Source organism: Cyclopterus lumpus, chromosome 3 (genome assembly GCF_009769545.1).
Source record: "Cyclopterus lumpus isolate fCycLum1 chromosome 3, fCycLum1.pri, whole genome shotgun sequence".
Classification (NCBI taxonomy): Eukaryota; Metazoa; Chordata; class Actinopteri; order Perciformes; family Cyclopteridae; genus Cyclopterus; species Cyclopterus lumpus.
Genome location: NC_046968.1, coordinates 18,511,050 through 18,535,406, shown reverse-complemented (window position 1 = coordinate 18,535,406; position 24,357 = coordinate 18,511,050). Strand labels below are relative to the sequence as shown.

The 24,357-nt window shown below is 40.4% G+C and overlaps 2 protein-coding genes across 3 annotated transcripts in view; both read left to right on the top strand.

The window, feature by feature from the left end:
- Position 1: 1 nt before the first annotated feature.
- LOC117726110 (keratinocyte-associated protein 3) lies at positions 2 to 4,684 on the top strand. 2 transcript variants are annotated; one of them, XM_034526199.1, is made up of 6 exons: positions 2 to 104; positions 1,050 to 1,234; positions 1,825 to 1,884; positions 2,002 to 2,199; positions 2,417 to 2,551; positions 2,738 to 4,684. In XM_034526199.1, the coding sequence occupies exons 1-6, from the start codon at positions 92 to 94 to the stop codon at positions 2,807 to 2,809; spliced, it is 663 nt and encodes a 220-aa protein (XP_034382090.1). In that variant the 5' UTR covers positions 2 to 91; the 3' UTR covers positions 2,810 to 4,684. The 2 variants fall into 2 exon arrangements, with proteins under 2 accessions (XP_034382090.1, XP_034382082.1); XM_034526191.1 differs by lacking the exon at positions 2 to 104 and having other exon boundaries at positions 941 to 1,234; positions 2,738 to 4,636.
- A 720-nt stretch (positions 4,685 to 5,404) lies between these two features.
- LOC117751714 (frizzled-3-like) overlaps positions 5,405 to 24,357 on the top strand; it is a gene marked incomplete at its 3' end in the record, with an annotated part of 25,886 nt that continues 6,933 nt past the window's right edge. Inside the window, exons 1-2 of the mRNA XM_034563683.1 lie at positions 5,405 to 5,489; positions 7,243 to 7,436. Coding sequence (XP_034419574.1) covers positions 5,405 to 5,489; positions 7,243 to 7,436 — 279 coding nt within the window. The remainder of the gene's footprint in view (positions 5,490 to 7,242; positions 7,437 to 24,357) is intronic.

Genomic DNA, 24,357 nt, shown 5'->3' with positions numbered 1-24,357 from the left:
GAGGGACGTTGGAGTTTCTGCTTCTGAACAGTTGCTCGAAAATTACGATCATTCATTAATTCGAAAGGGAAAAACGCCCGACACAGCAGAGATGTGCACGTTTGGTGAGTAACTATCGTGACGTGCTATTAAATATATATATATATATTGTAAATTAATTTTATTATAAATGAATGCCTCGCTTTCGGTAAGTAACGTGACCGTGGTTGCGTGTCCGACTCCGGTTTCTGACCGCTGGCCTGCAGGGAGGATGGTGTAATTTCTAAAACCTCTGCGGATGTAACGTGTTCGTGTGAATGTAACATGGCGTAGATGTTTTATTCGAGAGTAAATGGACTGACAAGAGGAGAGGTTAATACTGTGAGTGTTGTGAACTGTCGCGTCATCGCCTCACTGCTTCCTCGCATCTCTCCCTCGTTACACAAAGAGCCACCCACGGCGGAGTGGAGCCTCTCTATGCAAATGCATGTCCGTCCCTCAGCAAGCAGCACAATGGAGGGTAGAACGATGCATGTTGTCGATGCAAAGACTTACTGTTGACAATTGTGTTTATCAAATGGACTATGTTGTATTATTAGTTGTTTGATGTTTGTGACCATATAGCCCAAGATTGGACTTCATTTACATACGCAAAGCTTGCTGCTAATATTGGCTATACATCACAGATAGCATTAAATATATTTACCACACAAAATAAAGGCTTTTGGATATTGGTGATATAAATGCACTGTTTATGTTTTTTTGTTCATGTACATGAAATAAACTCACATCAATATATGAATGCATATGGGAATTCAGGTAAATTAATAGCAAGACGGAAATAAGTAATTCAACAGGATTATTTGTCTTTGACTTTTTAAACTAATATTGGTAAGTGTTGACCCTTAAAATCCAGTCGGACTATAAGACAAAATGAATATGAATAGTTTTTTGTGTACAACCCTCTAACCTACCAGTTTAAATCTTTCACTCTGAGAATGTTTTAGATCATATACGCTGTATCTAAAAATAAAAACAATGTATGTATTTTATGTATTTCTGTCATCCAGATAAGGACAAGGGGCCAAGGAGGCTGATGAAAAAGGGATTGACTCTCATCCTGGTCGGCCATATCAGCTTCATTCTTGGAGCTATTGTCCATGGCAGTGTCCTCCGCCACATTTCCAAACCCAGCCAGCATATCACCACTGAATACACCATCGCCAACATCATCTCAGTCACATCTGGCCTGCTGGTGAGTCAATAGTTAAGAAATGCGTCCTTTGTTTCAATGTCAGATCTGCAGTGTGCACTAAGAGGCGTAGAGGACTTTTAAAAGCAAAGCAATCCCGATCAGAACGTTTTAACATGAATTTGGTGAGTTCTGAAAAATTTCGCTCCGAATAGTGTTGTGTGTTTGTCTTAGTAATCAAGACTCAACTTGCCTGTTGTTAAACGAGAGCTGGTTTGTTAAACCTGTTAGTTGCTCCAGGGTAGGCTTCATCAGATTGAGGTGTCAGATAAACTGGCAGCTGTTGATGATGAGATGGTGTTAATGTCAAATGTACGCTGCATGGGATATTACAGGGTTTAAAGCTAAAACAAGCCGGAACAAAAAGACAAGTTACTTAATATATTTCACTGCTTTCCATTGGTGATTTCTCACTGTCATTAGTATGACTATTTTTGTGAGACTTTCTTTGTATCAGAAGTCTTCTTAACCTGACACCCGAATGAAAAATGCAGCTTCAAATCCTTGGGGCCAGGATTACGACTTGTGGCACATCATTTAATAAACCCTACCCCTAGAGCTGAAACAATCATGTTGTCATTTAAATCTTTCAGAGCATTGCCACTGGGATTATTGCCATTGTGGTGTCAAGGAACCTTCCTGTGTTAAAACTCGTAAGAAGTTCATTTGTTTTCAACTACGGATTTAATCACTCCAGTCAATCATTTTGGTGTCAATTCAATAGTTACCGCCCCTTTTTGTTTTATATTGTTTTGTCTCTGTGTCTCTAGCAAATAGGACTTATAATTGCATCATTCCTGAATGCCCTGCTCTCAGCAGCATGTTGCATTGGGCTCTTCTTGGCCTTAAGTATCACTGTTGCCCACAATGGTGAGGGTTTGATGCTGGGATGCAATGACACAGAGGTGCCCATCAACGCTCGGTCACCTGTCAGTGCCAGATGCCCATTTGATACCACACGAATTTATGTGAGTCTAAACTCTTCTCTTACATTTTCATCTCACTTGATACTGTTGCACACTCTTTTTCCTTTTCCTCCCCAATTAGATCTTTGTCGCACAATTCAAGCTGCAACCTTTGAGACATGCAATTCCATAGACGCATCACAGGAGAAATGTTTGACCTCGTAGTGTTTCTTTATTTCATACTTTTACCTCCATGTTCCAATCCCTTCCTGTCTCTCAGGACACCACCCTGGCACTGTGGATCCCTTGTGCTCTCTTGGCCGCAGTTGAGGTTGGTGTGTCTGTCTGGTGCTTCATCGTTGGACTGGCTCTCAGGGGGCTGCCACCCTGTGGGAACAGCTACATCAAAGAGCAGGTGTGTGTATGTGTCGGGGTGCTGTGTGTGTCTGAATCTCTGTCTGGATCAGATGCACAGCCCTTTCACATTCATCTACTCCCACTTGGTCTGTCATTCTCCTCTAGGTCAAAAGAAAATACAAACCTCCTCGCTCATGAAAACTCGGACTGAACACAGACCTTGTCCTTCCTTTCTGTTTTCCAGTTGGAGGTAGAAGCTGCATGCGCTCCTCAAAGCCAACGCCTGATCGCACAGCGCTTGAACCCTGACGCCTAACTGAACAAAAAGCAGGAAGGACACCACTCTGTTTGGGCTAGCACAGCTAAATCCCAAAAGGTATTGCTGCACCTGTATTGATACCAGTAGATGTTGCTCTACAGTCAGTTAGGTGAGTGTCACTGGAACAGGTATGAAATCCTTTTTAAGAACCTGGTTCTTGCTTTGCGGTATCATACAGCCTGATACCAAATTACTCTTATTTGTTTTCCTTTAAAAACCAAAACACTTTGTCTTGTGTGTGTCAATCATTTGCAGAATAAAGTTTGGTTGATGTCAGTGCATCTGTCCCTGATAAAACCCATGGTAAATTAATTTACAGTGAAATAATTTTAAAAAATAGGAAAACTCACACAATGTACGTTTCAGTGTAGTCCAGTTCAGTGAACATATACAGTATGTGTGTGGAAGCTAAAATGAGATTTAAATGTAGTCTTATTAGTATCCATCCAGGACTGTTTAGGTTCATTTGTGCCATGTCATTTATTTCACCATGAAGAAACCTCCTTTTATGAAGAAAACACATTTTATTATCTAGCAAAAATTCAAAAACTCAGTTATTTTTAGCCAAATGAAGGTATATTTTAGCTTTAATGAACTTTGATATTTTATTATTCTAAATGTTTTTAATATACTGTTTGTGTAGATTTTAAAACATTGTACACTGGATGCATTCAGTAAACCATTGTGCGTGTTGGCCAAAAAATGCCAAAGCATATTTAATTATACGCAGATACAGTATTTGGCTTCAAATTAAATTGGGCACGCTGAATTGCACTTCTTGAAAGTAGTTTGTATTATTACATGTGTCGCTGTGGCTTTTTGCTTTATGATAAACCATTGACTAGATGAACACAGTGCCTTTTGAATTTCAAAGAAATATGCTTCGAATAGAAAACACAAACTATTTTTAAAAAATGTGAAAATGTAGTATGAACTCCTATATACTGTATTCCACTATACTGTGGTTGAATGTCAAGTGGGGTCATATAAAGAGGTTAAGCCAGTATGTGGGCCAGCCGACTCAGCTGACACAGACCCCCACAAGGCAATGACGGAGAAGATCCGATCAGTGTTGAAACGGTTAATCCAATGCCATGCTCAATTGTGTGGAAAGGAATCATAGCACGCAGTACTAATCCTCAGGCTGTAAGGGATAAATATTGACATCGTGCTGACTGACACTATCCCAACAAATCTGTTCTGCCATTTAAGAGGAGACTCATTAAATGTATATTTGAAATTACAAGATGAATATGAGGAAAGCTTATTGTTGTATAAGGTTAAATTAACTGAATTCAAGTAAAGTAATGTGTTGGCACTTTCAGAAATGTTTGAGTGCATTATCATGTGGTTCTTGGGGACATATTTTCCTATGAAGTAATGGATCTACCATATCTGAAGTTTATATAGAATGCAGTCCATTTATAAATACAGACAATTAACATTATTTTATATCAATAATTGACGATCTAGCAAATCGCTTATTTGTGAAAGGGTATTTAGTATGACTCAGATTGTCATTGATTAAATGAGCATTTGTTATTTTCTTGAAATTGATTGTCTTGAAAACCTACATTTTATACAAATGAAAAAACAAACATTGATTTGAATTCATGCATTGTTGTTTCCTAATGAGAAATATAAGATCTTGAAATAACTAGAGCAAGACAGCCCAATGGGACAAAACCGTCCGTCACTAATCTTTTCCCCTGCTGCAGACAAGATGTCAACTCTAACATGTATTAGTTCTATTGCCTGATTTAAAGAAAATTACAAAAATGTGGATGTATGGTATGTTTCATTTGTTACTTCATGGTTTTATAGCACTATATACATGTAATGTCTAATTGTTAATAAAGATGTTTTTAATAGTGTTACATTTGTTTTGCCTGTCCATCATATATTTTTAGTTCACATCTCTACAGGAAGACTGCTGTCACTCCTTGCACCTAACCACAGACGTAATCAGTGAATGTCTTCCTTCACTTCAGTGACAGTTTTTATTTATATATTTGTTATTGTTTTTCACCCTTTTTGTCCTGTCTGGTAATACAGATACTGTCATGTATTAATGGCCTTCGCTTGACCTTGAGAATAATGTTGAATCCTCGGTGGCTCTGGAGCCTTTGAGTTCTCTGGTACTCTGGAGCCTTTGAGTTCTCTGGTACGAAGCACAACAATGTACTGTAGAAGCTGTGTTTAGCTTCACTTCTGCCTTAAATTGTATGAGTACACCCATGACATGCATATGACCAATTAAGGTAGGTATATCACAAAGAAACTCCCATCACCCCTTTTAACCAGTGGCAATCAATCAAAATCATCAAAGACCTGCCAACATCACCCAGGACACAGCACTGACACACAGTGTCCCTACTTTCCTATTGTTTGTGTTATCTACTTGTAAAGACAACACATGATAATCAATAGCAATTAAAAGCCTATCTGACTTCATAAAATCAGCCTCTCTCTCTCGCCTTTATTCAAATTAAATCCACAGTTTCTCGCCAACAAATGTCCATCAGAAGGCTATTGTTAGACAATTATTGTCTGCAGCATGCAACGTCCAGTGGGGCCAATTCTGTCAGGTCCATGCGCGGTCACGAGGAATCCGCGTGCACGGTGTGTCGGCTGCTGCACGCTGCAGGCAACCAGCTGCAAACGGAGGAACAGCGAAGTACTGCAGTGAACGGAGCGGAGGAGCCGAGCAGCGCCCGAACCGCTCGTGCAATATCACGCAAGGTAAAGCATATTCATAATTGTAACACCAACTAATCAGGTACTGTGTGAGTCGTTTCATTGATTATTGTCGGTAAGCCGGACAGACTTCGCCTATAACGCTTTAAACGAATCATGTGCACAAACAGCGCGCTGTTGGGCTAAAGACACCGCGGTGACACACACACACACACAAGATTGATCCGCTCTCGTGTGCTTGTCACCGTGTACGTGATTCTTGTCTCAACACAAGCAGGAAGCCTCACTGAAGCCCACATTTTTAAAAGGTGTGTGTGTGTGTGCGCGGGTGGCTGTCGTCAAACGGGATGCGTCCTGTACCGAGAACCGCACGTTAGAGGTGTCTCGTGCCGTTTAACGTGGTCAACATCGAGGGAGCTCGAGCCAGCGGACGTCACCTGGCGTCGCTGGGATTTCCCGCAAGTTGTCTTGTGAGATCTGACGCAGGTGTAAATTAAATCTCAATCTGCGTTGCAATTGCACGCGACTCCAACCGTATTTTATGTTTTAAAGTTGACAGTGTAAAGTGAACCATAAAGACACCGAGTGTGAAACATCGCAGGGGAACGCCACCGTCACCCGGCCAACCTCACACAAACATGACAGTGTGTGCGTGTGCGTGTGTGTGTGTGTGTGTGTGTGTGTGTGTGTGTGTGTGTGTGTACGCGCGTGCGTGTCACACTGCTCGGGACTTGAAGCGGCACAAGTTCTCGTGCTTTTTCTTTGACCGTGTTTTTAAGTGGTCTGCGACGTGAGCCGCCGGTCCACACCGCTCCTAGACATTAGCCGTTGCGGTTTTAATGCACAGTCGGTCGTGCCGACCTAGCACGCGCTGGTGTGGATTTCATCAGATGTTTTAATCCTGACTTGGAGAGAGACATGGGTGTGGCTGATAAGAGACACCATGCCCACTCTGCTTGTTTGACCATTGGGCCCTTCTTCTTCTTTGTGTGTTTAAACCTGCAGGACCTGCTTGAGGGATCAACTCTGTGTGGCAGCTGCATGTTGGAGACAGGAACTGGGATCTTCTAGTGGAATCTGTGACATAATTTGGAGGATAATAACCTTTTGTGGGGCTCAACTTCAGATGTTTCTATGAAACATCTCTGAAAATGGAAGCGAGGGGAGACGCAAACAAATAGACGGGAAGAAAGAGATGTACAGTGGACCCGAGGAGACCTCCGGCAGTCAGCTGTTGGTGGATTTGTTATCTCCGTGACATGCTTTTAGTTTTTGAAAAGGACTTTTACCAGCCATGTGTTTTTTCTTCAATGAGAAACAATCCAGCACATTCTGAGACACTACAAGAAAAGCAAATACTACATTGGCAGGTGGATTCAAAGTCTGAGACAAAGAGCAGCTCCATTCATGGCCTACAGGAGAATTGGGCCCTCGTGTGCAGTTCATACATATTCAGAGGTTACTACCCGCCTCGTGGATTTCTTGCTTTTATCTCCACCACTGACACTGAAAATTGACTCAATCGCTTCTAATGTTGAGCTTTAAGAACAAGTCCAGCATGTCTTCAGGGCTATCTAGTGGTTGTCTTTTTGATGATAAAGTCATCAGACTGAGCCACTGCGGAGAAATGGCTGACATTAAGACTCAAGCACCTGTTGGAAGAGCATTTATGAAAGACTGCTTTTCAAAAACTACAACAAACTACTGCGGACAACGTTTTTCTGCCCTCCTAGTCCCTACCATCCTACTCCTCTTCTCCGTGGTTACACCCGCTCTGTCCATTCATATGGAGTCCATAGAGAGCCACAGTGAGTTTAGCTGTGAGCCCATCAGACTGAGAATGTGCCAGGATCTGCCTTACAACACCACCTTTATGCCCAATCTACTGAATCACTATGACCAGCAGACGGCTGCACTGGCCATGGAGGTAGGTTGTGTGTGTGTGTGTGTGTGTGTGTGTGTGTGTATATATGCGCATGCATGAGTCACTATGGGGAGACTGGATAGCTAGCTGCTGTCGTGAATGAGAGAGGTGGAATTACATATTGTTGGTCAAATGCACATTGTAAAGCACTGAACTGTATTGTGGAAATGTTCACGTCTTTGTCTTGCTGACAAGGTGTAGAAATTGTGAACAACTACAAAGCAACAGTATGCTGAGTTTCACATTTTAGTGTCGTGCACCTGCAAGGACAAAGGACTTCACATACAGTGTAACGAGACCATGTACAAGACCAGGGTGGCTGAAATACGATGATAGTTGGAAAGGAAAATTCCTGAAATGTCACCACAAACATGTTTTTAATCGAGGAAGATTTTTTAATTTTTTGTCTGTGTTAATAATTATAGTCAATTCATATACTGAGAGGTTTTTGCATTATCTGCAAACAAGCTCTCTGAGCTATCAACCAGCAAATCACCAATATCCTTTATGGTCAGAGTTAACAGAGATGGTTTGCACAGAAACAATAGAGAGAGACCTTGTTTTACACCCAGAGAACAAAGTTATTTCTTTAAAACATACCCCAAATAATCTGTATGCTAGAGTTGAACAAATTGGATACTCAGAGCCACACTTGGAAGGAATTGGCTTTCACACAGGCATGGCATATCAAAGAGTTAACGCAGCAGTGAAACCGTGGAGAAAAGGTGATCTACACTCCTCGTGTTCCAGGTCCATCCTCTCACTACATGTTACTGTTCCTGGCAGACATAGATGAATGTGTATGTACTCAGGCACTCAGAACCTTCCTTGAATGTGAGCAGTAGCTGACAGATGGATAGTGCAATGTGAGCAGCAGCAGCAGCAGTCAGAGACATTTTAAAACAGAAAGCAGTTAGGTGATTATGTGATTGATACTTCAAAAGAAACATTTTTAGTGTAAGGACATTAGTTTTAGGCAAAAAAGTAGAGACGGTGCTGTGTTACACACTGTCTGAGTGCAATGGTAGACGACTCCATCCATCTATATCACGTTACCTCCCTTTCCTTTTCCTTTGTTATTCCCCATAGAGGGAGATAGAGTGCAGAGCAAGGTGTTGCTCAATAACTAGACTGTAATTACCGGTTTGCAGCACATATTCATTGGTAACAAAGGCTGTGCATGGCACGGTATTTGGGATTTGAACATGTTTCGCTGTGTTGGTTGTATGAAACTAAACGAGTGTTGGACTATCTAGTAATTTCCTAACGATAAAAGAAGATAATTTATTCCAAACAAACAATGATAACGTACATACAAAATATGCAAGGCCCAGCCTGTTTTAGTGGGTTTAGTAGGTTGAATGGTTTTGATCTGCAGAAACTTAAATTGTCATGTTTTTGTTTGTCTTGGTCCATCCAGATGTCCCAGTACCAGTCACATGCCCAGTACACATGCTGATTGGCATAGTTGCACCCATGTTTTGGCTACCATGTTTAAACTGTGGTTTATATTTGAAGAATGGGTAATGAGAGCAAATACAGTGAGTTGCATGAAATCTGCTCCCAGCTGTTTATGGTTGGCATATTAAATTACCCCTATTGAAAAGCAGATGAATTTGGACAAAGCTAATGTTGGCTGAGCATGTTGTGTTTAATATCTGGGGGATTTTTGTTTTTAATATTTTCCCATGTCAAAACCGGATGAATGTCAACCAGAAACACTCTGGGGCTCTCTGAAACTTCGATAACAGATTTCTAACATTTTCTCACGTCAAAAATATGTAGTTCTGACACTCGCTTTTGTCTTTTGAAGTCATGGAGGAAATAAAATAAACAGCTTTATCTCGTATTCACAGCCATGCAATTTTAATTAGCTTTGTGTGTTTTTGAAAGGATGATGACACTCCTCAAGTCATAGGATTCAATCAACACATTAAGGGCCATGTTCAAATCAAGTCAATTCCCCAGTGTCAAGTCAAAACATGCTGTGTCATGGATTGTAGGAAGCATCTGTTGTTGAACTTGATTCGACCCACATGAAGACTGAACCAAGTAACGGACACCCTCAGTAATGGAAGAGTTAGTTCTGATGGTGGAGTAGCAAAACAAGCTCTGTTAGTATTCCTGCTCTGGTTTGCTTTGACCAGGCATGGTCGTCCTGCTGGGAACCCTGGAGGAAATTAAATGATATCTCTCATGGGACAGTGGCTGCATAATACATTCTTGTGTGTGTGCGGACAGATATATACATGTACTCTGCACGGGCTTATGTGCTGGTATGATAGTGTGAAAGCTAATATGTAACTGCTTAAAATAATAGTGTTTAAAGAGAGGTACTTTTTGTAATGTTTCCACATTTGTTTTCATCATTACTTTATTGGGTTAAGTTATTGTAGTATGTTCTGATTTTATATAGAATGGCTTTGACTGTTACATTCTTTACCGTGTAGACAGAAAGCTAACATTCCTTTTGAATTAACATATGACATCCATTGTCATTGGAAAATCATATGAACTGTTTGTTTAGTTTAACAATCTAATAGCTTAAATATGATCAGCCCGATGGATCCAGTGGTGGTTTTGAAGATGCTGTACAATCGAGGTGTGTGTGTGTGTGATTGAACTTGGAACAAAATGTAACGCAAACAACTGCTGCCAAATCAGTGTGACGTATTTCAGATGCCTTTATGAAACTGGAGCCATTGTTAGCAGCTGCTGCGGTCATTTTTTGGGTCATGTAACGCACGATGAATGTTTGCTCTGCCTCAGTAGCAAAGATTTCATGTCTTGGCTTACTTGCAAATACCAGTGAACTGTCATGTTACTTTTATTGTTGTTGTATGTTTCTTCAATTCATAGGTTGAGACATATTTACGGTCTGGATTTAAATACATTTCATACACCCGGCTCAATTTTGGATCGTGTGGAGATGCGACTCAGTTTTGGCTGACATTGGAAATACTGCTTTTTTTTTCTCCTTCTTTCTTTTAGATGTCAAGCTAAGCCAAAAATGGATTATCCCAGAGTGTGTGTGCACGATTAACATTGTAGCCTAGGCCTATTTAATTTTGAGTTTGAGTGACAGGCTTAAGGTACAGAGCATGTATATTTCTTGTCTGTAATTGTTGAGCCGAGCTAAGGGTTAACTTACACTAGTACTTCCTCCTGCTGTGTGTATGAGTGACAGAGGAGGTTAACGGTACCAGCTGTCATCACTCGCTGGTGCTAACTAGCTGATAATCTCTCTCTCAGTCCCACAATGAGGACATTGATTCCCACAGACCAACCGCCTCCCCATCTGCCACAATAGTCAATTAAACCTGAGGGAGGAGAGTGAGAGAGACTGAAACATAAGAGGGGAAAGGTGTTTCCCCTCTCTGTGTGTGTGTGTGTGTGTGTGTGTGTGTGTGTGTGTGTGTGTGTGTGTGTGGCCTGTATTGTCCATCTGTTGCTGCATGTTACGGTTCCCAGAGGATGTGCTGTAGGTTGGGACATAATTTGAGCTTTCTTCATGTTAGACATATTACATCATTGGGATTAAGAGGTGAGAACTGATCACATGGCTTGAACCTAATGTCGAGTTCTTCCTAAAATTGAAGATTAATTTCTAAAGCATTTCCCGCCCTAAGATTACATATCCAAGGTGTATATTAGAATACCATATAGCCCGATGCTTCCTAAGATGGTGTATGTCAGCATGTTTTGAAGAAACGCACTTGAGATATAATGTTGTTAATAATACAAATTAATTTAGAAATTGTCAGCTCTTTTGTTTATAGAGGATCTGATGCACTCACAGACAAAGAAAGACAGTGTGACTGAGGGGATGTGTTATGTGTTCACGGGGCCTTTGAACAAAACTCAAGACGATTACAAAACAGAGAACAGCTCATCATGCCCATTGTTGTCCTTTGTTAAATATATAAATAGGCACGCATCATGCAGGAGTTGGTATGCCTGAGGCCACCAGAGCCCAGATGTCTGCTTTGCCAGGGAGTTTCCCTCCTGAGTTAATGGGCAGATATTTGGCTTTCTGCAGTGGAGTTTTTTATTTTGGTGTTATTTAGGTGAGATAAAGTATATTCTCAAGCATTAACAATCTGAATAAGAGACTTGGTTTTCAACTCGGTCAAAGGCCTCTTAATTCTCCAATGTGTTTATGTTTTTAGAATCAATGCCTTCTCTGAAAGATCTATCATTGACAAAAAACAGGACCTCTGTTTATGAAGCTTATTATGTCAGAAAGCTGTTGATTCAACTTTGTGGTAAATTATTATTAAAACTGGTTTGTGCAGGACAATAATAAAAAAACATGCAGTAGAAGTCTATTCCGTGCTGATAATAATAATAATATACCTCATTGAGTTTGTCCGGACAATTCCAGCACAATCTTTTGTCACATGGATCCTGGAGTGAGAGATTAAAGAGTCCCCCGCTCAACGGTCATTTAGAGAAAGGCTCATTTGGGCTACAATAGAGCACTCTGTTTATAAAGCAAATAGACAGCAACCCTAGCCCTGAATGAAGGGATCAGGAGCTCTGTCACCACATTTACATGCCCACTAATACGTCACATTGTTTGGAGAAATCAAGTTTTGGCGAGGAATTTGTTCGGGCCTTTGCATATACTGCTATATAACTTGACTACTAGGAAACACACCCTTTTCAAGCAGCTGAAATCCAGTTTCTTTCCTACTGACTCCCATGTTTTTAAGGCAATGCTCAATGTCGACAGTTTAAGTGTATAATTATATAATTATATAAGACAGTTTTTTCTTTCTTTAGCTAACGCAGCATCCAGACTGACGGCACAGTGAGAGAAAAGCCTCTATAATAACAGATCACACAGATTTTCCTTGGTGCATGTGCCTGAAGTTTACAGTATATTGTTCAGCTATGGAAAGCAGCTCATTTGGATTTGTGTTAAGGATGCACTGCTACATGTTCTTATGTTTTGTTTTTTTGTTTTTTTTTGTCAACACATTCAGGCCTTCACCATCTAGCTGGGTTCTGGTTACATGCACAACTTTGAAGAATACTAGTGGCAAATTCGTAGCCACAATGCTAAAAAGTATTTGATAGTTTACCATTATTCATTACCCTGAATAACTTATTAAAGTGGGTGAGACTATTTTTCATCACACTTCAGTTTTCACTATGGTCAGTGTGTGGTTCTCCTCTCTCCTATCCTGCAAGACACACACAAGTAGGGTTGCAAAGGGGCGGAAAGTTTCGTAAATTTCCGGAAAGTTTCCGGTAAATTTCTGGAAAGTTTCCACAGGAATTTTGGGAATTTTGAAAAAACAAATGTGCCTAAGTTCTTTTGCAAAAGCATATAACAGGGAACTTAAGTGTAGTTGAGAACAAGACTATGCACGCCCAGCTGGACCCTGAATGCAGCTGGTTGGGAACATTGTCTGCCAGAAACATAAACATAAAACGTTCTGTTGTTTTTGAACGTCTTTGTCATCAGTGTTGCGTCTGAACGTTTCAGCCCTATGCCTGGCAAGTGTGAGAGCACCGAGTTGCGTAGAGGCCAAGAGCGGTATTGCAGACAGATAGAGATTTCAATTATAGCTCGCAACAAATTGAAAAAAATAACTGAACTAGTTCATTTTTTGCAGCTGTGAACTTAGTTCAACATTTTTAATTATGAACTATGAACTGAACTAGTTCATGTTAAAATGTGTGAACTATGAACTGAACTAGTTCATGTAGAAAGTGAACTTTCCCAACACTGTTTGTCATTACCTAGCATATTGATTACTTGGTAAACCTAAGCCATGTTAATTTTAATACCAAGTTTATTTGTATACAGTAGTCTAACAGCAGTGAGGAGGACGTTGATGAGGTCCAGGAAGAAAGCATTTAGATTCAGGGAAAAACACACACAAAAAAAATGTGGCTTTGGGGGTGGTGATCATAGGGAATACTCACAAAAAGTCAAAAATGTCATTTTTAAAAGTTGTATTATAAATGTTTGCATGCATGTCTGCTTATGACAAGGTAAATACAGTTAAATTACCCCAACATTTTTAGTTTATTCCCGTTAATTCCCGTATATTCCCGTTTATTCCTGTTAATTGCCATGGCAATTCTGGGAATATTCAAAGTTTCCAACTTTGGAATTTTGCAACCCTGTGCACAAGTAGCCATTTGACAGTTGTGATGATAATATGGTAAATTGGAAGAATGTGATGACCCTTTGAAATGATTAAAGGTTGAAAGATTTGACCAAAACCGAGATTGTGCTTTGTGTCTACAGGTTTTTGATTAATAGTTGTTTTTTGGTGAGAAAAAAAAGCCTCTGTATTATATGTATTATATTACTATTTTCTGAGATTTTCTTTAAGTAAATATTTGAGCTGATTGTATATGTTTATCGTAGTGAGAATAATTTAATGAATTGAGCTCTGGTCAATAAATTGAAGATCTTGCTGGTGTTTGAGTTGCAGAGGTAGATACCTTAATCACAAAAACAGGAGGAAGGAAGTGACAAAGAAGAAAATGGGGCAATTGAACAGAAACCACAAGTCAGACTAAGCAGAGAGAAATACTGACAGTGACAAGTTGTGTCAAGTCTTTAGACCTTACTGTCTCCGGTGTTTGTATTTCTCTCAGTATGGGGTCCTGTCCTTCAAAATAAGACTGCTCTGTTCAAGTAGGGCCACCCTGGGGCCACCCTGGGGCCACCAGGTCCCCACAACAGAGAGTTTGTGTGTGCCAAATATGAAGAGTGTGTGTGTGTACGATTGCTTGGTTGTTTTTGTGTGTGTGTGTGTGTGTGTGTGTTCGGTGCATCTGAACAGGCTGATCACCCTATTCACTCTGGCAGAGACAGACAGGTCCTTATTCAGTTTAAAAGTTCCCGTTTATTTGAGTTGAACTCTTGATTATCCTGCTTATTCCTACAGAGTCTATTGAAGCTGCCAGCCCAAATGAAGCAATCATTTATTTATGCACAGAACAAAGGCACTGCCTGGTGCTGTTTTTTGGCAGAATGTTCCCATCAGCATAGCTGCCACCCCTGCTTATCCAGCCTCACAATGCCAAGTTAAGAGAGCTTTTAAGAAAGATTGGAGAGATTTTGCATTGCTCAAATACTGCTCTGTAGCCCATTGTAAATAAAATACCACAGGTTTCCATAAGCACTGTATGCGACTTGAATTCTCCAACCTAAAAATACTAATACAACTTTATATTGTCCCTGTACACTAAGTGTGTATACTAAGTGTTTCCCCCTTGCTTCAGATGGTATGTGTCATCTTTAATTCAGCCACCCGAGCGACTAAAAGGGGGCAGCCCGAGTCCATTATCTCCCTAGTTAATAGGTTAATCAGTAAAACTAGAAAATATCCACTCATCCCTAGATCACACATCTTCAAATCCCTTGTTGTCTTTGACCAATAGTCCAAAACCTTTTTTTCAATTACATAAAACATGAAAAAAAAAAAAAAAATGTCCTGACGGGTGAACAGCCACCACTGGTACACGTTTGACTTTTTTGGTATATTAATGACAAATGATTGTTTCCAAAAATTGTTGACGCATTTATTTCAATACTGACGGTGTGGATTACTGACACAAAAGATGTAGGACAATCAACAAATGTTGCTGTCCAAAATTGTTTGATTCTTTCTTGATTTATCTAAATTGCTATGACTAATCCCTTATTGAAGAACCATTTCAGCGCTTTGGTCTACATGAGCTGTCCATTCATACACCTGTACATCTATTTATGATTATTTGATTTAGTCCATCTGTTGTTCAGTTCTTTCAGGTGTTTTGGGCTGCTCTGAATCCCTCCATGCCCCCAACTATAAGTATGGACTATGTATAGTCCATACTATACATGTGTTCTATTGGTGTGAAGTCTGTGGCAACCCAGGGGACTTGGAGGCAAGATTCAGAACAAAACCAGGAGATAGTGATAGAGTAACAAAAAATGTCCTTTTAATAAATAGAATGGGGTCAAACAACAAAAGATTTCTCCCGGTCGGGGCCTTCGGTCTCACGCCTGGTGTGAGCCAGTTCCTTCATCCTGTGTGGGCAGAGCAGAGGAGAGAGGCGAGTGCGCTCTGACACTGCTCCTCTCCAGAGGTTCAGGAGGTCCTCCTCCTCGTCGTCGTCTCCTGTTCAGTCGGTCTCCCCTGCTGCTTCCCCGCTCCCAGAAGATATGCTCCATCTAATTACCCGATGGGCTGCAGGTGTGACCAATGCCATGTGCCGATTGGCTGCAGCACCTGCACTGTGAAGTTCACTCCCTCGATCACCCGCCCCTGTGCTCTGTCTGCTCCGCTTTTCCCCCTGGTTTGCCACAAGTTCTGCGGTGTTCACTACGATAAAACACATATATAGGTTATCCATGTCTTATAGTCTTAATCTGAACACATGACCCAGCCTGGGAACTGTGCTTGTTTGTGTATGTACGTCTGGTGATGGATGTGTGACACTCACAGTTAAGCCCAACTTAACACTAACATACACACACATACTACTGATCCCTTTCTCTCTCACGCAAAGCCACTCAACACAAGGCGGCTAACATTTTCAGCATAGTGCAGGTCAGCATCAGCATTTAGAGCTCTAGTGCTACTAATTGTGCACTTGATGTGACACATGCAACTCTCAACGCTCGCATTTAAATGTGTGTGTGTGTGTGTGTGTATATATATATATATATATATATATATATATATATATATATATATATATATATATATATATATAGTCACATGGATTTCATTTAACAGTTCAAATCAGTGCCAACAGAGAATAGTTTGACTTTCTTTTTATTTTAGAGTACATTGTTGCTTATATTGCTGTCTCCGACAGCAACGGTCATCCTGCATGGGATGTGAGTACTTTTATTCTGTTATGTGCTCATTCATAGCATTTCTTCATAGTTTGGTGAAGTTGAAATGTACGGCATATGGTTCACTTGTTTACATCCATCTAGTCCTTCCAACACAAGCCCAACCCCAGCATCCCACTCACTCTGTGACTCTCCTTATTACTCCAAGTCAACCTCTTTGACACATAAGCCCAGCATCTATTAGTTATGCACATTTTAAAAGAGGTTGAATAAACCCACCGGGCAAAGAAGTGGTTTAATGTTATTGACACAGGAGCTTCATTATGCACAGAGAGCATACTAATGGAGGAGATGGCCAAACATTATCAAAATATAAAATTACTAAGAAGTTGTTGTTTCAGCATGTGAATGAAGGTGCTTTGTAAAATAATACTAGTTACAATAATGTATTGATAAAGTAATGTTTTATAGTTTCCAATGTAATGGTTTCTCCAGATCCATCAGTTTGAAAAATAGTAATTGATTCCTCAATTACTGGAAATAGCAGAGCGTTTATGTAAGTGAGAAGCAGATGGATGCACAGGCGGCTTGGATGGTGTGAGGACGTGTGGGTGCTATCCCCATCTACATCTCTATCATTTCATTTGACCCTCTCTCCTACGCCTCTCAGTTTCTTTTACTCTCACTTTCACACGTCTTCTGTGGTGCTCATTGCGTGAGCTTGTTTGCCATACTTTTTGGATGGTTTCACTCATTGAAGGAGTCTTACCACAATGTGTTTGTGGGTGCACGTGTGTGTCTCTGCACACGCACGTGCTTTGCCCTGTTATTCTCAATGAGACATGGTTCTTTGAGCGCCACCGCATTACCTGTTGCCATGGTAGTTAAATAGGCAGAGAAGGACGGGGAGGGAGACAAACAGACAGGCAGGTTAGGAGAGGGAAATTAGATGACGAGTGCATGTTCTGGACTAAACCAAGGAGAGGAGGAAGAGGAGGGAAACAACGGGCAATTAAAGGGAAAGAGAGGAAATAAGGGACTCATGCTGGTAGCTCAGGTATTGTTTGAAATATGCACATGTGAAGAGTAATGCGAAGTCTGCAAGCTGTGATATTTGCAGTCAAAGCCATGTAATCACGGCCAGCAATGGTGGACTTGAAGGATATAATGTCTCCACCCACACCAAGGCTTCCATTGTGGAGACAGAGCAGCCTTTGCAAGTCAACCCACCATTTTTTGCTCTGTTCATTGTTGTCTGGCAAAGGTAGACACAATTTGACTGGAGAAAGATATCATTTCAAACTGTATTGAAGATGTTTGACAGTTCAGTAATGACATTACCATTTTCTGCACTATTTTTCCTAAACTATCCTAATCTGAGCTTCAGACAGATTCCAATTTGTTTGTCTCCATTCATTCAACCAGGCATTGTCATAATTTAAGCTGATTTCATGTTGGTAAAGGTTTTGTTTTGTTTTGTTTTTCCCTAATCAGTCGGCAAGTGATTTATGATCCTGTGATCCGACATGCCAACGTCATTTTCAGTTAACATGTTAGCTGTGGTAGGGTTTCTCTGCACAGAATTTACATTTTCCACACAGAACCAAGCTCAAACTGTCTGAAAAACCAGTTTCAATTGATGGGTATTAATAAGCAGATGCCTGATTGAATGTAAAATGGCAGGCAAAGATAGAATAGTTGGGTGAAAAGAAACCAAGAGATGAGGACATTGGACAAACGGTGCACTGGGATTAAGACAAGAAGAGAACAGAGGAGTGACTAAAGCATGTTACTCAATAGTTTCTGTCAAACGGCAGGTTAAAAAAACCTAGGTTAAGTCAATGAATGCTGATGTTGGAAGAGAAAATGGAGGAGGAGGACAAGTGCATGTCAGCGTAATTGCCAGGAGTAAATGGGAGGCAAGGAAAATAAGAGATGAATACAGGAGAAAGAAGATAGGAGGAGAGGAGGAGGGGAAGTGAACGTGAAGGGGAATGCCATTAAAGGCTTTGTCCGGTCCTCCCGACTGAGCGATGGATGGGCACGGATAAACGAACAAATGAAAGAGGGAGAGAGTGTGAGAGAAGGGTGCCCCTTTCTTAACTGTCTTTTCAGAGATTAGGGAGGAGAGCATCGCGGCCTGTTCATTTCATCTATTCATGGCCAACGCCTGTCTCTCTCACGAGCCTGTGAGAGGAGTGAAGAGGCAGGCACATAGCCAGAGAGAGAGTGTGTGTCTTGTGGTGTTAATTTGTCTATGAACACATTTTTCTCGTGGGCATTACTGAGCGGGATAGTAGGAAATGGTGCTTGAGATTACATCTAATCAGTAAAAATAGGGGAAGAGCAGCAAGAAAAGAAAACAATGCTGAGAGAATAAAATGAACACTAGGAGGTAAGCTGGTGCAATGAGAGGGAGATGGAGGGATAATGTAATTGCTACCTAATTTGGTTTAAAAAAAAGGGATCGAGTAGAGAGGCAGAAACATTATATTAGTTTCTGCAAGAATTCTGAGATAAATTGAGGATTTAGTTGCAATACCTAGTGGAGAGGCAATGTTGCAGGGAGGTTTTATGAGCTAGCGAATGGAGGTAGAGCTGATGTGGTCTGACAGCATTTGTGCTGCACGGCCCGACCGACTGATTTGAAAGTGAGTTACTGTGTGAGAACGAGATGGAACGGGCTCGAGAGCGTGTGAATGTGATGTGAAAGTCTGATATTTATACATATAGATATACTAAATTCCTCAACTGCCAGAAAGAGGTGCACGAAATTATACATTGCGTCTACCAGTGCATTAAAAGATCAACATTTAAGGCCTTTTAATGTGCAGGGTTAAGGGATTGAGGTTACCGATTTGTTACTTGATAGACGATTACACTGCACAAAAATGTTCCATGAAAATACTTATTAGTAAAACATGCACACCACCAGTTTTTTACTCGACTTCAAATGCTCCTGGATGTTTTTTCCTGAAAACCCATTTTATATAGTTTTAATTGGATTTGGATCAGTTGAGATTATGTAGTTTGCAATTTGAGTGGTTTTATGCATCATAATTGAGGGCTGAAAGCACTCTAAATCCTTCTAAGGCACTCTTAACAACATAAAGCGAGACAAACATCCACTACATGTGGAAAACCAGAATCAGATCAGACATTTCACACGTTGAATGCCAAAAAATAAGTTGGGCAATTTGGGATGTTTTAAAGCAGGCATTGCTTCCAGTTCAGGAGCTGTTTCTTTGGAGGCTTAGAGCCAACAGCCTGTCACCTTGATCTGACCACAACACAGAGCTGGTGAGAGTTTCAGGAAGTATATATGTGTGTCTCAGGTTCTCACACTCTAAACACTACTTCCAATCCATTTGACTCCCTAATCCACCGGGAAACTGCCACTCTTTTCTCCTTACCATTCCAGTTTTGTTCCTCTTTTCCTCCCTCCCTTCTCTCCCTCCTGCTCCTCCTCCTCCTCCTCCTCCTCCTCATACACTAGGAAATATATGAGTCTCTACAGTGTTGGCTGACAGGTTTGTCTACAATCGTTCTAAGGACTAACACAGACACTGGCTAAATCACCCACAATATAAATTGTAATTAGTTTGATAATCAGTTGGGGCTATTAAACTGTTGGGTGTTGGCCCAGCCATCAATCTATTTAGGCCAATATTGATTATGGACAGAACTGTTAACTGTAAAAATCTTAAATTGCAAACCGTAATAGACATTTCAAAATGGAACAAAACTACTTTCATCTATCTTAACACTTATCATCAATGTATAATTCCCAAATGGTATTGTGTAAAAAGTGAAGTGAAAATTTCATATCATGGGATTGTGGATTTTGGAGATCAATTGTTAATTTAGTTATTTTTATTAGGGGGATTGTTAGTAGGAAAGAGTAAGTTTTGAAAGGGGATTGGTGGTTGATGGTCAATAATATCCAGAATTTCACCTCAACCATTTGATTTGATGTAATATGCAACTGTGCTCTGCTTTATTTCCCCCATATATTCTTTATTCCCCAACACACCCACTATACATATTCACCATATGCAACCAGAAAAGTGTTGGTGTACATTTTTTGTATACATACAACACCCCCTGTACTTTTAATGCTGTATACACTGCTTTCTTTTTGCAATCAAATTTACAGTGGCTTTGTTATCTAAAAGTGGAATAACTTGCATGACGTGACTGTTAATAATACAACTCTTTCTTCTGTCTGTGTTTAGGCTAGGTCCGTTTTTCCTTGTTGTTTTTTACTTTAGGTTTTTTCTCCTTCTTTTTCTTTCTTTCTTTCTCTCTCCAACCCCCCCCCCCCCCCCCCCCCCCCCTGGTTTCTTTGGAGGCAGGGAGTAAAGAGAAAGAAACTTAATCCCTCTATTGAACAAGAGGTGGACCAGTCAGGGTCTTTTTTCTAAAAAAAAACCTGTTTTCTTATTCCAAGTGCTCACAATTGCCTTTCCAAATGAAAAACTCACATACAGAAATGTTTTTGTTTATTTAGAATTTTTTTATTTTCTTCCAGCATTGTCTGTTAACCTACCAGTAGTTTTAATGCATGGCTTTTTTGAGAATACAAGGTTTTCCTATCAATTTCGAGGTGCCCATTATTGTTGAGCAAATTAAAAGGTTATTTTAGCTAAATGCAGTGGGACATTTTGTTCAGATATCGTAAAGAATGGCGACGGTCTGTGTTTGTACTGCACTGCATGTTATTTAGTATTTTCCAAAACAGCAGATACTGTACTGTATGTGTACAAGATACATTGCCTTCAGTACATAAAGTCTATATTATCTTAATCACTTCTGAAGGAAGTCAAAATGTTTCCCTGAATTGGCTGACTCTCAAATATGGTTGCCAAAGGGCTGGGGTTAAGCCACCATTCATACCATTTTAAAGCTGTGTGGGGATACGCCACGTTGGAGCACTGCGTGATGGATTGCTTTAGATACTTTGGTTTGCATAATTGTAGATTTTATTATTATTATGATGGTTTTCGTTTTGCTAGATCTTTTTCAATTTCAACTTTTTTATCATATAGTTTTGACTCTTTGACTTTTAATTTTAAAAGAGAAGAATACATTTATTGACATGTTGACATGTTGTCAGATGCTCCTTCGTTTCCATCCTTTGAGTCTGCCACCTCAGGGCTTTTCTGCTTTCCTCTCCCTTCTCTCCATCACAACTGACTACAAAATGCCAGACAACTCACTCTAGTCGTCCTCAATGGAAGGCTGATTGCCACCCCCCTCCTTTCTCGTTGGGTGACACAGTTAGGCCACTTAATATCAATATTCTCTTTCTGGTGGGAGATGGGGGGGTGGGGGGGCAATTGCCATGACTGCCAGAATAATCGCACACAGATATCTGCACACATGCAGTGCGCATGACTTGTGCACACACACACCGGAAAACACGATAACTGGGACATATTACTTACCCAGAATTCAAGAACAATGACACACACACACACACATATATACATGCACACGTGCGTAACCCCACATGCACGGGAGAAATGGGTAGAATGGGGACACACAAAATAGGAGTCGCACACATATTTGCTGTAGAGTCGGTACAAGGACACATAAAGAAAGGCTTCATTCTGCCGGGCAGCGAGACACACTTGTACGGGAAAAAACTACTCCTCGGTTAAGTGTGGCCTCGGGCCCATACAAGAAATATGAGTGAGAGAGGTTGTTCAGCGCAATGCCCATGTCACTTATTGTTGAGGTTGGCTGAAGACTTTCATTTCCTAATTTATGTGAACTGTTTGCATCTGACATATTTTAACCAATTGCAATAATCGTTTTGTCTCTTAATTGTACTCATGCTAACATACATTATCAAGTTCTAATGTCACATTAACTGACATCATTACCTCTTGTGTACTGGTACTGTAGCCACTGTATTGCATTTGTTATTCACACAATGTGTTATTCACAAAATGGCTACTTTAGTAGGGACATTTACTAATGAAATTCAATACAACACCTCTTCCATAAAGTCTACTTTCACAAAGTTTATAATAAACCTTTTTGGTGATTGTCGACATGAAATGTTATGTTTATGTCTTATATTTGTCATAGGTGAAGATGGTGTTGCCCTGGACTAAAATATAGTGGGAGGTGTTTATTGTTTTGTGTCCTTCCCATTGACGAGCATGATGGGAGCAGATCCAAAGGAGTTCTGTACAACACCACCACTAATTCTGACCTAGGTGCTAAAACATATCATTTTATTTAAACCTCTGTGACAGTGCAGGTCTGTCTTGCCTGGTGTTAATTTGGATAAATAATTTAATAGCTAAACATAATTGTGTATTCAAAACATTGTGGTTCAAAGGCGCAGCATCCTGAATGAGGTTTAGTCCACGATCAAAGCAAGATAGTAAAAAAAAACAGGTTGTAAAACGTTTGAATTATTGAATAGAGCCGAGTGGAGTGCGTAAATGTGTTTTCATGCAAAAACTCAAAACTATGTCACACAGCTCATGCACCGCTGCATCCATTTACTGGTGGAACATCTCTCCAATGTGCAGATGTAGAACACAGCAATTGAGAACGATCAAAACATACTCACAAGGCTAGGCTACACACAGAAGCATTCATAAAACACACACACACAAACATTCACTGATGCACAAATGCACTCATAGTCTGTAAGCATATGCTGGAGCCTTTGTGGCAATCAATCAATGTAAGTGCACTGTTTTGTGTCCCATGTACACATATTTGATATACACTCATTGTTCTATGCTCCATTCTTTGCCATCATGGTTCTGCTCTGATTTCTTTCATGAAAGCTGCATTCAATACGCTTTACTGAAGCTGGATGATTTTATATTTTAAATAGCTGATTAGATGCAGGTCACTTTGCACACATGAGCCCAGAAGCACACTGCACATCATGTTGGTTGCTGATGTATGAGCACATCACTAAGATATGTTGAATATTTTGGGCTGTGCATAATGCACAAAAGCAGAAATGTAAGTGTTTGTTTAAGTTGTCTGACAATCAGTAAGGCTTTATTAAAGTCATTTTTAAGTTCACAGCCGTATCCCACCAACTAATGAACTCTCTGTCTCTAGGTATTTCTCCTCATTCATACGTAGTGGTTCTCTTCTCATACAAAAAATCACAAACATTTCATTTAGTTGACGCTTTTAACCAAAGCGACTAACAATCATACACCGTAGACACATCTACGGGGAGCATGTCAGGGTTAAGTGTCTTGCTCAAGGACACATAGACTAGGGCGGGCTGCGGGCTGAGATCGAACCGCCGATCCTCTGATTGAAAGACGGACCCTGGCTGGGACTTGAGAGAAAGAGAGAGCTACTCGCAGTGTTTTAAATCTGTGTACAAATTCACAAATCTCTGTACATATGTTAAAATGTCACACTGTGCATTTTCAGTATTACAGTCCTAGTTTAATTTCTGAAGAACAACTCGATGAACAATTCCCTATGAGCATAAGAAGCCACCAGCGATCAACAGAAAGGAAGTGTTACTGTACTGCCTCTGTAATGCTGTGTCTAGCAGATAATAAAACACACACTAAGTGTGCTTAGAGTATTCGTTCAGGGGTGTGTCAACAGTCGTTAGAGAAATCCAAAGATGCTTCTTCTTTTTTTTTTCAAGATTTATTTTTTGGTCATTTTTTCTTTCATTAAATAGCTTCACAGTGTTGAGGCAGGCAATACACGTGGGCCAAGAGAGGGTTATGAAATGCAACCAAGTTTGCTCGCCAGAATCAAACTGCTGACATTGCACTTATGTGGTGTGCGCTAACTGCTCGACTGCCACGCTTTTTCACTAAGGGAGCAGCTATATGCCCTTTGCTCACATTTTGACTCTTAATTTCCAGATTACCACTACTGGGACAGAATTGATCATCTTTTGCGTTTGGGGAGCCCTTCTGTTTGTTTAGTGTATCGCTGTGGCTCAACCGTCTTTGCTGTCCCCTACTTCAAAGGAGTGTTTGGTAATATGATTGCTGCTATACATATTTCATGAGCCTCTAAATATTGATGGTATACTTGAGTAGTATAAGTTGCAGCAGAGGAGTTGGAACACATTTGTCCTCCTTCAGGCACCCC

Bases quoted from the DNA above. Each gene is read 5' to 3' on its own strand.
- LOC117726110 (XM_034526191.1), top strand. From the start codon at position 1,022: ATGTATTTTATGTATTTCTGTCATCCAGATAAGGACAAGGGGCCAAGG. The intron at 1,235-1,824 runs GTGAGTCAATAG...TAAATCTTTCAG, and splicing joins CAGTCACATCTGGCCTGCTG to AGCATTGCCACTGGGATTAT. The intron at 2,200-2,416 runs GTGAGTCTAAAC...CCTGTCTCTCAG, and splicing joins TTGATACCACACGAATTTAT to GACACCACCCTGGCACTGTG.